This window comes from Montipora capricornis, chromosome 10, assembly GCF_036669925.1.
Source record: "Montipora capricornis isolate CH-2021 chromosome 10, ASM3666992v2, whole genome shotgun sequence".
Classification (NCBI taxonomy): domain Eukaryota; kingdom Metazoa; phylum Cnidaria; class Anthozoa; order Scleractinia; family Acroporidae; genus Montipora; species Montipora capricornis.
Genome location: NC_090892.1, coordinates 44,178,764 through 44,191,263, shown reverse-complemented (window position 1 = coordinate 44,191,263; position 12,500 = coordinate 44,178,764). Strand labels below are relative to the sequence as shown.

At 37.0% G+C, this 12,500-nt stretch overlaps 1 protein-coding gene and 1 pseudogene across 1 annotated transcript in view; both read right to left on the bottom strand.

Annotated features, from left to right (window-relative positions):
• The window catches only part of LOC138018881 (uncharacterized), a 24,028-nt pseudogene extending 14,942 nt beyond the window's left edge, over positions 1 to 9,086 (bottom strand).
• The window catches only part of LOC138020894 (uncharacterized), a 28,005-nt gene extending 15,781 nt beyond the window's left edge, over positions 1 to 12,224 (bottom strand). Inside the window, exons 1-2 of the mRNA XM_068867792.1 lie at positions 12,180 to 12,224; positions 10,186 to 10,458 (exon numbers count right to left, since the gene is read on the bottom strand). Coding sequence (XP_068723893.1) covers positions 10,186 to 10,458; positions 12,180 to 12,224 — 318 coding nt within the window. The remainder of the gene's footprint in view (positions 1 to 10,185; positions 10,459 to 12,179) is intronic.
• Between the last annotated feature and the right edge of the window lie 276 nt (positions 12,225 to 12,500).

Genomic DNA, 12,500 nt, shown 5'->3' with positions numbered 1-12,500 from the left:
ACGATTTTAAATCGCCAAGTTTCAATTTTGATTTCCTTATCAGGTTTTAATTTACCAGAGCTTTTCCAGGTTTCGTCTTAAACTAAAATTTAATTATAGACCTTTCAATAACCAGTAGGTATTTTTATTGCTGGAAAAATTCAGACTGCCTAGTATCTAGTTTTTTTTTCAACACCGTACCCGACAGCCTTGTATGCATATAGACAATGGTTTCTTAATTCTGTCTGTAAATCATACTCCTGATTAAACAAATCGGACTACCACTATGCAGTCATCCCAGTTTGTTAATCATGCACTTATAGGATTACAGACCGAGTTGAGCTCCACTCAGTCGTGTTACCACTATAATTACAGAAACTTAAAGAAAATGGGTGCAGCATCAGTGTTCAAGGTGATTATGGTAAGATATGACACAATTCTTGATCAATAAGAGTGCGTGCACTGATCTCTGTGCATCACCTGGGCAACAATACTATAGATTTATATATCAAAACTATACTCTTGCATTTGCAAATTATCATTATTATAACAGTATGATACAATTTGTTTATTTTATTTAAAACAGACGCAGAGTTCATCAAATTACTGGGATATAGGTTTGATAACGATTTCCTGAAAAATGATGACATCTGTGATATATTCAGTGGTGAAGAATATCGTAAACTCATGCAACCTGGTGGCTTCCTCAGCAAAGACAATCCAATAAACATCTCTTTCTCCTTTAATACTGATGGTGTGGCACCCTTCAAGTCTTCAAACAAGCAGAATTTCTGGCCAATTTTTCTGGTCATTAATGAACTTCCTCCAAGACTGAGGTAATTTTTAAAGTTCATTTTTAAAATATTCATAAAGATAAATACATATTATTTTACAATAATTGGTGGTGTTTTTGTAAATGAGTATATGCAGTCAACTCTAAGCTGGACACCATCATGAATGTGACACCAGCTTTCCATCCAGAGAGGTGTCCAGCTTCTAGAGAGTCGAAGTTAAGTGACACCACAGATTGTGATAATTGAAAGTTGAGAATGTGCATAATGAGGACATATTTATTTTGTTGAAAGACCTTCCTTCAGTAAGCAAAATCCACAACCTGAAACAAAAATATTTACAAAATCGACTTGTTTGCATGTCCTCTGGGCCTATACTAAATCTTTTAAACTTATTTATGTAGCAAGTAAATTATGAATAAGAAAAACATGAGAAGTTAGTTTACATGTATGAGCCATGTAACAACTCAAAGCAAGCTATGCGAGGAGATTAAATTGAGGCTATAAAGAGAATAGTATAGTAGCATATGGCTAATACAGCAGACTAATGTTTTATTTAACAAATAAAGAAGCCTAAGCCGTGTATTACACTGTGATAAAACACGCTGGTCATTTGAGAACACGAGGGAAATGTAGAAAGCACGAGCCACAGGGGAGTGTTTTCTACATTTCTCAAGTGTTCTCAAATGACCAGAGTGTTTTATCACAGTGACGTAATACACGGCTTAGGCTTCTTCATTTGCTTTAAAATAGAGATTTTACATGCGCAAAACAATAAAACACGCTTTTTCTATGTTTTATACTCTGATAAAACATGGATTTTTGACCAATCAGAGCGCATGCAGGGTCCTATCTATATTTTAATAACTGATTGAAACTTGCCCTTAATTTCCTGTTTTTTTTTTCTGACAGGTGTTCTAGAAAATATATGTTCCTTGCTGGGATTTGGTGTTGAAAGAAAAAACCAAATATGCAGACATCCTGCCGGCCCAATATTATTGAAAAGATTAATGACTTGTATTATAATAGTAAGTATCAGTGTATCTTGTTTAACTTTTAAACATCTGGTTAAACTGTCATACCATTCCAAGAAGACTTTAAGTAAAACAAATGTTCTGACATGGCAAATAGGTTTAAATGGTTAATAGGTATTTTATTGGAATTTTCTGTTTGTCACTTTTTTTTTGGTTATTAGGCCTCAGAGTTACTACACCTACTGGAGATCAGACTATTAGAGCCACTCTTCTGCTGTCATCTGCTGATCTTCCTGGGAAAGCTCTTATGGCAAACATGAAACAATACAATGGAGAACAAGGTTGTTCAGTGTGTGAAGATAAAGGAAAAACAGTTGGTGTTGGTGGGTTACATCGAGTTTGGCCTTACACTACTAATATGGTTCTCCGAACACACAAGGCTGTGGTTGAATCCATCCGCAAGGTCATTCAGACAGGAAAACCGGTGTGTTGATTGTATCATAAAGAGTATTCATTTACATTCCAGGGTTCGAAGTTAACTTTTTAGTCCACTTGCAAAGTACATGTATGGCTAGTAAGATTTTTTCCACTAGCAAACTGGTGAGATCACTAGCATATTCTTTCCAAGTGTTTGGGAGACATGGATGATTCTAACGCGCAAACATTTGCTAGTAGATATTTTTCTCACTCACAGATTATCAAAAGCACTCGCATTTTGTGAGATTGGGAGCGTAAATTTCGAGCCCTGCATTCATTCTGTATCATTATGTTTGTAATACTTTATATGATAATTATGTACTTTTTTCATTTCTTTTTGTAATGCACCTTGTACTACTCAAGTAATTAGATGGGTTCTGGCCATCTATAATACATAATAACATGAAATAGTCAATTTATGATCTCTATAATCACTATCTCATTTTGTCTCCATAATTGCAGGTCAATGGAATTAAAGGTGCTTCTGTATTCTTGCTGTTCAAACCTTTTGACCTAGTGAAAGGATTTGTGATTACTAAATTTGTGGTTGAATGCAGAAAATAGAGGAAAGGAATTTTTCCTTGGTTCAAAGGTAAAAATAAATGTGCATGCATGTTGAAAATTTCACAGTGACATAGCTATGTATACTAGACCCTCAAGCCTATGCAACCATATGATTCAACTGCCCTAAAACAGGGACCATGTCCGATCCATTTGACACAGAATTAGCTTATCTGTTGTGTTTTAAAATCTTCCCAAACCAGTGTTCAATTTGCAGCAAGACACGAACTGAAAAATGCAACTGGTTTGAAAATAAGATAATTAATTTAAACCACAACACATCAATGCGAGTACTACTTTGTGAATTGTTGCTTTAATTACTTCAGACTTGAGTTGGCTTTAAGTTTTGACCCAGCAAACATTTTTTCCTTTTAGATTTCCCTTTTAAATAAAAGGTTACTGTCTATCAAAGTTCCTGATATTATAACTCGCTGTCCGCGAAGTCTTGGAGAGCGTGGAACATGGAAAGGTACATATGGGCTTAAAATGTACATGTACATGCATATGTATATTATTTTAAAATTACAGTACTGCTCAGAACCAAGCGAACATCGAACACATGTTCTTAACGCGAAGGGCTAAATGCACGCATGCGTTTTGCTGCGTTAGAGTGCGTTTGGATTTCGCGTAATAACACGTAAAAGAGAAAGCATTCGTATGTATGAGTCTGATTATTGTTCGCTTCTTTTGTATGATGATGTGTTTTCAAGGAGCACAGAAGTTCTAATTCTTTCATACCAGCTGAATATTCCGGCTATACACAGACCTTTTGATTCATCCAACTTACGAAAAAAGTTATAATTGCTTTTCGAAAGAGCAGCATATGAAGAAAACGGCACTGTTAAAATTAAAAAACACCTGGAATCAGACTGGGAATTTATTTCTTAAGATCGTTATCGTGTCTAGACACCTGGCAGCCGGGAAGTGTTTTCGAAATAACTCAGGGTTGAACCATTTTAAATGGTATCAAATGGTGGTACAAAAGTTGCTCATTTTTAATTGCTGTTAAATAGTTAGCAAGGTTAAGGATCTTTTCCCGAGTACTCATAAATAATATAAATGTGTTTTTATTATTCACAGCTACAGAGTACCGTAATTGGCTCCTTCAGTACTCTGTACCTGTCTTGAAGGGTGTGCTTCCAAATCAGTACTTCATCCATTACACTTTGTTGGTAACAGCCATAAGTATTCTTGTGAGTGACCAGATAAGCCTGCAAAAGCTGCAGCAAGCTGACAAGCTCTTGGATAATTTCTGTAAATTGATGCCAGAGCTCTATGGTGAATGTAAACTTTTTATTACTCTTGGTTAACACACTTATCCAGTTTACAATTGACAATTCAATTGCTCTTCATCTGTTTAAATTGGGATGCTAAAGTTTTAATATTTTCACTTATAGGAGAGAACAGTCAAACCCATAACCACCATCTTCTTCGCCATCTGACATATTTTGTACGTTTATTTGGTCCCCTTTGGGTTTATTCCTGCTTTGGCTTTGAGGCTCTTAATGGCTTCCTAAACACAATGATTCATGGCACTCAGCACATTTCAAACCAGGTAAACATATATCTGAAATGTAATTATTTAATTAAATCTCTCCTTTTAAGTACAATATTCTTGCATAATATATGCAGGAACTTGTAAAATAGGTACTATGACAACTGCATTATTGAGAATAGGTCTGTTTAAATCAAGTTTACTTGCAGCCTCTAAGATTTACTAAAAATATTGCTTTCACTCTGTACCTTAGTCTGCAGAAATGTGCGACTGTAAAATAATCTAGTCTGTGTATGTATTTACTATGCTGTAGAAATGATGGAAACAATATTCTTTTCTTTTACAGATTGCCTCAGCTGTGACAATATTTCGAAATTTTCCTTCCCTTGTTGCTAAGATGAAACCATCAATTAATTCAGAGGTGGTGATATCTCTTGCCAAGCACCTTTCTGGAGAAAAATCCTTGTAAGTGTTGCACCCAAGAAATCAATTAAATTACACCATGCCTTAATTATGAAAATAGAGCATAAATTGAGGAATGAGGATACAGTTGAAAGTTGCCAAGAAACTAGATTATATGCTCAGTTCAAATGGTTTAATTTTTAACAGCTTCTTTTAAATTACAACTGTACTTTCTCCTCTGTATATTATTTTTACATAAAAGCATAATAATAGGTTTCACTGAATTCCCTGCAGACCCAAGCCTTCAGATGTTCTTGTTGCATTTGTTCTGGGTGTTGCCAAGAAAGAAATGTTATCCAGGCAAGAGTTGTTAGCAGTTAACAGGTTTCTCTGCTGCAGAGGGTTCGAAATTATTGGCCCAGGGGATAAAGTGGAAGTATTCCGGAGAGGAGTTGTGAATGGATCTGTCTTCAGCTGCACAAGAATGGCACAAAGTAAACTTAAGAATTCTTACACTGTCCAGTACAAGGATGCAAGTGGAACAATGCGGTTTGGGGAAATTCAAAGATTTTCAGTTCTTCACCATCACCATGTTGCATTAGTAACAAAACTAACCCCAACTGGATCCATAATGTCAGACATCAAATCTTCCTCCAACGTCTTAAATAGATTTTGTAATTGTGGCATTTTACTCAATCACATGGCTGTAACCCAAAGATGAAAGTGTGTATTTTGTATTCCACTGCATAATATCAAAAGAAGTGAATTTGATGAGGTAACAATTAGCACCTTTCCAAATATGGTTGAGCATGATTGACTTCTTGAAAGTTAATCAAGAACTTGACAATTTTTTCTTGCATTCATTGTAAACATTTAATAAAACAAGTTATTCTTTGAAATTAATAAAGTATGTCATCAACCAAAGGGTAGATGTCTTGTAATTTTTTTTTTCATTATTTCTGTGTTATTGTACATATTTACAAAACTACAGATTTATCCCTTTGGAAATTTTCATTCAACTGCATACCAGAATGCTACACAACATACTTGGTCCTGTATGTGTGTGTGTGATCCCGGCCGAGAAGATGATCATCCCAGGTGGGATATTAGGATCCCGGGTGGGATCCATAAATCCCATCCGGGATCCCAGGTGGGATGGCCTAATCCTGTGTTTTAGGCGGAATCCCGGGTGGGATTAATTTTTTATCCCGGGTGGGAATGGTGGGATCCCACCAGGAATGGCGGGATCCCGCCATTCCCACCCGGGATCCCAGGTGGGATTGGTGGGATCCCGCCGGCATCCTGCCTGACTTTTTACATGGGTTGCAACAACTGCTGTTTTTCTTCAGCAGTAAGGATGCGGTCCACCAAATGACTACTGTCTTGAAAAATCAAACCATCCACCACCTTGCCAGCAAGCTCATGCAGCAATTCGAGTTTCTTTGATTTCTGGAGGTTTTCGATATTGGGAGGGAGAACAAACTTGGATGGTTTCCCTGTTTTGTTCTCAAGTCCCAACACATTCATGGCAGCAGCAATAACCCTGGACTTCAACACTGTTGATAAGAAATGTCTGTCTGCCCTGTATGCTGACTTGACATCACTGCAAACATTTCTCCTATTTATCACTGTTCGGTCCATGAACATGGTACACTGGTCAACAGCTGAAGAGCCACTATAGAATCTTGAGTAGATCAACCAAAAAATAAAAACAAAAATAACCTAAATAAATAATCAATAATATATATAATAATATAGTACATAATATATAATATAATATATATAATATAATAAAATATAATATGTAATATAATTTATATATATTAATAATACTAATCAATAATCAATCAATAATCAAATAATCAAGCACCGCAGATATCGAATAAAAGATTTAGGCATGGCTTTGTCATTAGTTGTTGGGGAATTATCTTCTTCTGAGAGTTCAGCAGAAGTTATTTGTATATTTGCTTCTTCATTTACAAATAGCTCTGAATTTCAAAAGTTCACCTTTACGGTATATATTCTCTCATCAATTTGATAAGAAAATAAGAATTGAAGCATATCTGGTGATGTGGATACCACATCGTAATAATTGGCCCTCCATCATGTTTTAAATGGACTTGACTGTAATTCAAGTATACCAATATGGACACTTACACTTAGCAATTTCACTGAGGCATGCCAGTCCCCGAGTTGCAAGCGAATCCCATCCAAGCGATCCTGTGGTGTTAGTCCATTTGCCACTAAAGCTATTACATTGACAGCTCTTTCCACTGTCAACTGGTCACCTGAAAACAGCTGTCCATCCACTCCAATGGCTGCATCACTAGACTTGAGGAGATAGGTGTGGAACATTTGCAAAATTGCCAGCATGTCCTCCTAAATATTCTCATCCTTGAATATAAGTCCAAGGGGAACCTGTTGGGAGAAACAAACGTCAGTTGGAAATACAATATTTTAGAGATAAAGATGACAGTGTACACTTTCTTAGAAAACATTTCAACAGACATTAAGCATTCACTTTTAACTGAGAGGCATGAATTACAAACAACAGGTTTATATTTTCCAGGCAGGCAAATGGGTTAATTTATGCAATAAGATCTTTTCAGTGATACTATTAGTATTATTTTATGAAAGTTTATAGAACTTCAAAAGTAATGACCCCAAAATAGACCAATTTCGATATATTAAAATTCAGCCTAAAACAATAGACCTCAGCACGAGGCTCTGAGGAATAAACCCCACAAACTCTTTAGTTATTCCCCAGACCCTCGTACTGAGGTCTTTTGTTTTAGGCTGAATTTTAATATATGGAAATTGGTCTATTCCCCATGTTTACTTTACTCCAAAGAATCAACATTAACATTTTAATGATACATTGCATACCTTTTTAGACTTCTGAGACATCTTCCTTGTGTACCTATGTGGTATGCGGATTATTCAAGCATCGTGCAGTGGCTTCAAGACTTCAAATTATGAGACTAAAATTCTTAATGTCAAAATTACCTAGTCCAAACATTGATTCTGCTGATGGTACAAATTGGGAAGAAACCTGGTGTTTCGGGATCAGTTTTTCTGACATGAAGGGAGTTGCCAGAAACTCGGTTTTCCACCATTTGGTGGTTGACCCAGTGCTAGTCTTGATTTTGGTTATCTTTAGTCATATTCCTCCTCTTTAACTGAAAGTCAAGGTTGTCAAAGGATATGACGAATCCAGGATGAAAAGACTTCCTCAATTCATGCTCCTCCCGTGTGGCAGCCAACAATTCAGGTGAAGTGATTACAGCCATTCCAAGGTTTTCCTTAATTGTTGAAATCCTCTCCTTTACTTTCATTAGTTTGGTATTTTCTTCTGAAATCTGGTCTCTAGCAGTGATGAGATCTGCATCATGATCCTTCCCCAGTTCATCAAGCTTATTAAGTATGCTCAAGTTGGAATTAGTAAGTTTGAGCTTGTTGAACCTGGAAATAGGAGCCTATTAAAGAAGAATATCAAGTACATGTAAGTGTTGAAATAAGATCTTTTTGCTCTTGCCACCTAGATTACATGTAGCATGGCTATTTGCAGGTAGGTCAAAATGGTGCCCAATAAAGTTTGAACTTGTTAAGTTCAATTAAGGCAATCAATTGTGCCAACAACAATATTATTAATAATCGCCTAAGCGCACTTTGAGTGTTTGTTACCACGACCATTCACTGTACACAAGGGGCAAGACCAAATTAATGTTTTAAAAATAACTTCTGTGTTCTGTGTTGACACACATTGTAAGAAAATATCTAACAATATTGGAAAACAGAGATATTAATAGTTCATGTTGTTTTCCAATTTTATCCTTATAGTTTCCTTTGTTTTCAGTCTAAATGTCTGGTGATGAATTTAAAACAAAAAACACTATGAACCAAGGATAAAATTAAAACAAAACATTTTATATAATTTTACACTGAGGACCATGTATTTACATTTTCTAAAAATATATTATCTTCCCCTTCAATTCCTTCTGATTCCACTGACCCACTTCGATTCTGCCCGATAAACACAGTATAGATGTTATAGAATCAAAATTACCTCAGCAGCTTTGCTCTTCAACAAAATCCCCATCACAGCTGCAGTTGCGTTCATTTCACGATTTCTTTGTTTGAAGAGTATGGATCCTGCAAGTGCAACACTTCCAAACCAAGTGCCTTTACGGTTGTTCGGCTGGCAGTGTTCAACATGCAGGAACGCGTAAAATATTGGCGCTCTTGCCATTCTTCGCACAACTTTCGAAGATCAAAATTCTGCAAATCTTCCTTGCTTGTTTTTCTAAGCAATGACGGGCTGCTCTTGCCGCATAACCCTGAAACTTCCTTTTACACAGCTTTCATTACACTGGAAACGACATGAATTCGCACTGTTGGGCAATTCATGACAGCCTTAGCGATTTGGGAAGGGACTCCGTGAGCTAATGCCTTACCAAGAGTCTGGTAGGAGCCAACCAGGGTTTTGTTCAAGTTCTCGGATAATGTACCTGTAACTTGACAATAGTGCTATCAGAGCATCCAGGTTTTGACAAATGGAAGTCCTTCACCACGTTGCCGAGAAGATCGCCATGAACATCACCCTGACTGTCAGAAACAGCATCATTCTTGGTTTGAATGGGTGAAATTCCGGTAAAGAGGAATGCTTGTCTGCTTGATGTAACAGGAGTCAACTGAGCTAGCGGTGGACGTGTAGTATAAGAAGTACAAGCGGCAGGATCGGAATAAACATGTCAAGTTTCCGTAGAGAACCAAAGACTTTCCGCAGCACTCACTCACACATCTCCATTGTTGATCGTCTCCGGATCGTTTCTGTTTTCATCGTGTGCAAGTCTTTTTTCCCTCCGCTGCTCTCTATTTCTAAAGGCAGTCAGCAGTTTCTGTTTGATTGCTCGCAGTTTTTTCGCTGCTCTTTCATATTTAGTCAACTGCTGAAAACAGTGTCGGCAAACACACAAACTACTGTCCTCATGGTATTTCTTCACATCAAATTCCAGCGACAATCGAATTATTCCAGCTAAATCAGTGGACGTTTTCCCAAATATATAGACCTTATTTTTACTGGTAGGGATAGATGAACAAATAAAACACTTATTGCTGCTTTCCACGACTTTCTTAGGCGTCTCTCCATCCCTTTCCATAACAGGTCACATGCGGCAAGGGGTTTTCCCGTGAAAGAAAACACAACCTCTCCTGTGATTGGTGCAGCGTATACAATGACAAATAAACGAGGTTCATTGGTCTGAGCAAACAAAAGCGCAAAACAAAGAGAAAGGAATGTATGTCAGTTTGAAGCAGCCGCGTGGGGACGGGGATCGTTGCGTGACTCTGGCCCGAGCAGCTGCGAAGGAGACTATGAGTACGGCGGATAGGGCATGTTTTGTGCTTGTACATGTAAGTTAGCCGTAAAACAGGAAATCGAGTAAATTTGAAAGATTAATAAGTGATATATTTAAGCAATTGCAGAAGTTGTTGCAGGGTTACTCACTTGACACAGAAGGTCCGTCTGGCTTTCCAGATGCTGAACAAACTCAGTTGCAGTTTCGAGTGTAGATCTCGAAATTTCAGTCGCTGGGGAAGAAGCTGGAACTCCGGCGAGAAGTTCAGTCATGGTGTGATTAAACACGTGCAGTGCGGCCGCAACTCTTGGAACCAGTTCAGGCATTTTAGACTTAAGGGGGACTTTGCCTTCTCTGATGGCTTTGTTGACCTTGGCTACAAATTGATCGATGTTGTCCCTAAGGAGCTGCTGTACGTTGGGCTCAAATGTGAAATTTGGATTGTTTCAGCTATAGCAGCCTTCGCCCCCTTACCCCCCACCCCCAGAATAGCCATGCCGTGCAGATTTTCACCACTATCTTACCATGATTGCGTTTTATAATGTTTGCATGATTTTGTTTGCAGGTTCTCCTCACTCAATGGAATCCATTCACTCCTATTCATCTATTCATTCCAGCAGAGGCTGAGCAAATCAAGGTAATCAAACAAATAACCAGCCAATTTTTTTCATGTACTGCTTCTTGAAACCATCTCATAGGAGTTTAGCATTCAGGCAACAACAGAGTCACAACATGCAATTATGTTTCGGGACTGGCAGCTCCTCATGATATTACTTATTGTTCACTAAGAAAATTAAATTTCAAAAACTCATTAATACGATAATTCACAGAAGAAATACAGACGAGTGTCTGTATTTATGAGATTGATACAGCTAAATTTTACATCCGATTTTATAGGCTGAAGTAAAAGTATACATGTACAGTATAACCTAAATACATGTAATAATATTAGAATGGACAGATGTTCAACAAAGCTTTTGAAGACATTCAATAAATTTGTTCATTTGATCAAGTCGAAAAACACTTGGTTGCACCCGTGTTTTAATCTTGATAAAACACTTACACTCATAACATTTTACATGTACATGTATTTGCCATGTGAGAAGCATTGTGTAAGTTTATCATTAATAACATCATTATAATATAATATTATCTATAATCATATTGCCATCATGACATTGGTTCACGTTAACATTCTATCTAGAAGTAATGACAGCAATAATTAATGTGGATAACTAACCCTGAAAAAATGTGTGTATGAAGTACGAAATGTAACCAACTTTTCTACATGTATACAGACTTAAATGAGGAAGATAGCATGGATGGCTCCCGTGTTGCTGTACAAGGTATTTTTGCACAATGAACGTTGTCAATATCAAGGAGGATGAAAATCTTATTTTATATTACTAGGCTGTGACAAAAAAAAAAAAAAACAAGAAAAAATAGTACTACTGTCAAACCCCCCGTAGGCGACCACCCATGTCTATTCTGTTACTGTAGTTAACTTCAGTGTACATTAAAGTGCACGTCTATTTTATCAATTGTTTCAACGCTGTGAGAGACACTTCCCGTAGCGCCCACTGTGTATTTTACGACATACTCTGTATTGGTGTCACAAATATGTTGCAACACCACATTTTTCAATTTCTGTCCGTGAGAGATTCAGCAGATTGCATGTCAAGTGGTCGCCTAGGCAAGATGAAAAACATTTGAAAATTTAAAAATTCAGGATATATGTAAAATTTCCATGAAAGTACTGGTACCATAAATCATAGGTGACTGATTGTGAATCAGTATGTGTGCATTGATTTGGTCACCATCCATATTAATAGTTATTACAGTTAGCAGAAAAAGTAAACGGGAAAGTATGTTTAAACATTTGACATAAGAACTAAATGAAAGTTCAATTTTGAAGGATGTTAAGCAGGTGTACATAATAGTTTAGAGACGGCAGGTACAAACCACAGGTCACAGGTTATTGTTTTACAAAAACAGAAAGTATCCTAAACATTCATAACAGCTAACCTTAGGTCTACTGTAATTAGGCCTACAGAAAAGCTTCTAGGCCTATGGTTAGCTCTTATGATTGTTTAGGATACTTTCTATATAGGGAAAACAATGACATATGCCCTGTGTTTTGTACCTCCTGGTTTAGAGAAGCGACACATGCCCACTGTTCCTGTACCATTGACTAATCATGGTCTTTTCAGTGTTAGAGGATGTTGTTGCTCTGCCATCATCAGTTGTTGTTGAAGGTGACGGTCATCAATGTGCAGCTGCAGAAAATATCTATACTCCCACCATTGTTTTGTATTCCCCTTTTCAACAGGACATTTCAGTTTAGGTTTATATTTTGCATCTAAAATGTTTACTTTCAAGATCCAGTTCCACCAAGGTATTCCGGTGACTTTCTATGAGGTGAAAATTGTTTTTTTCCTCAACTGCACAATAAGTAGGGTACCCA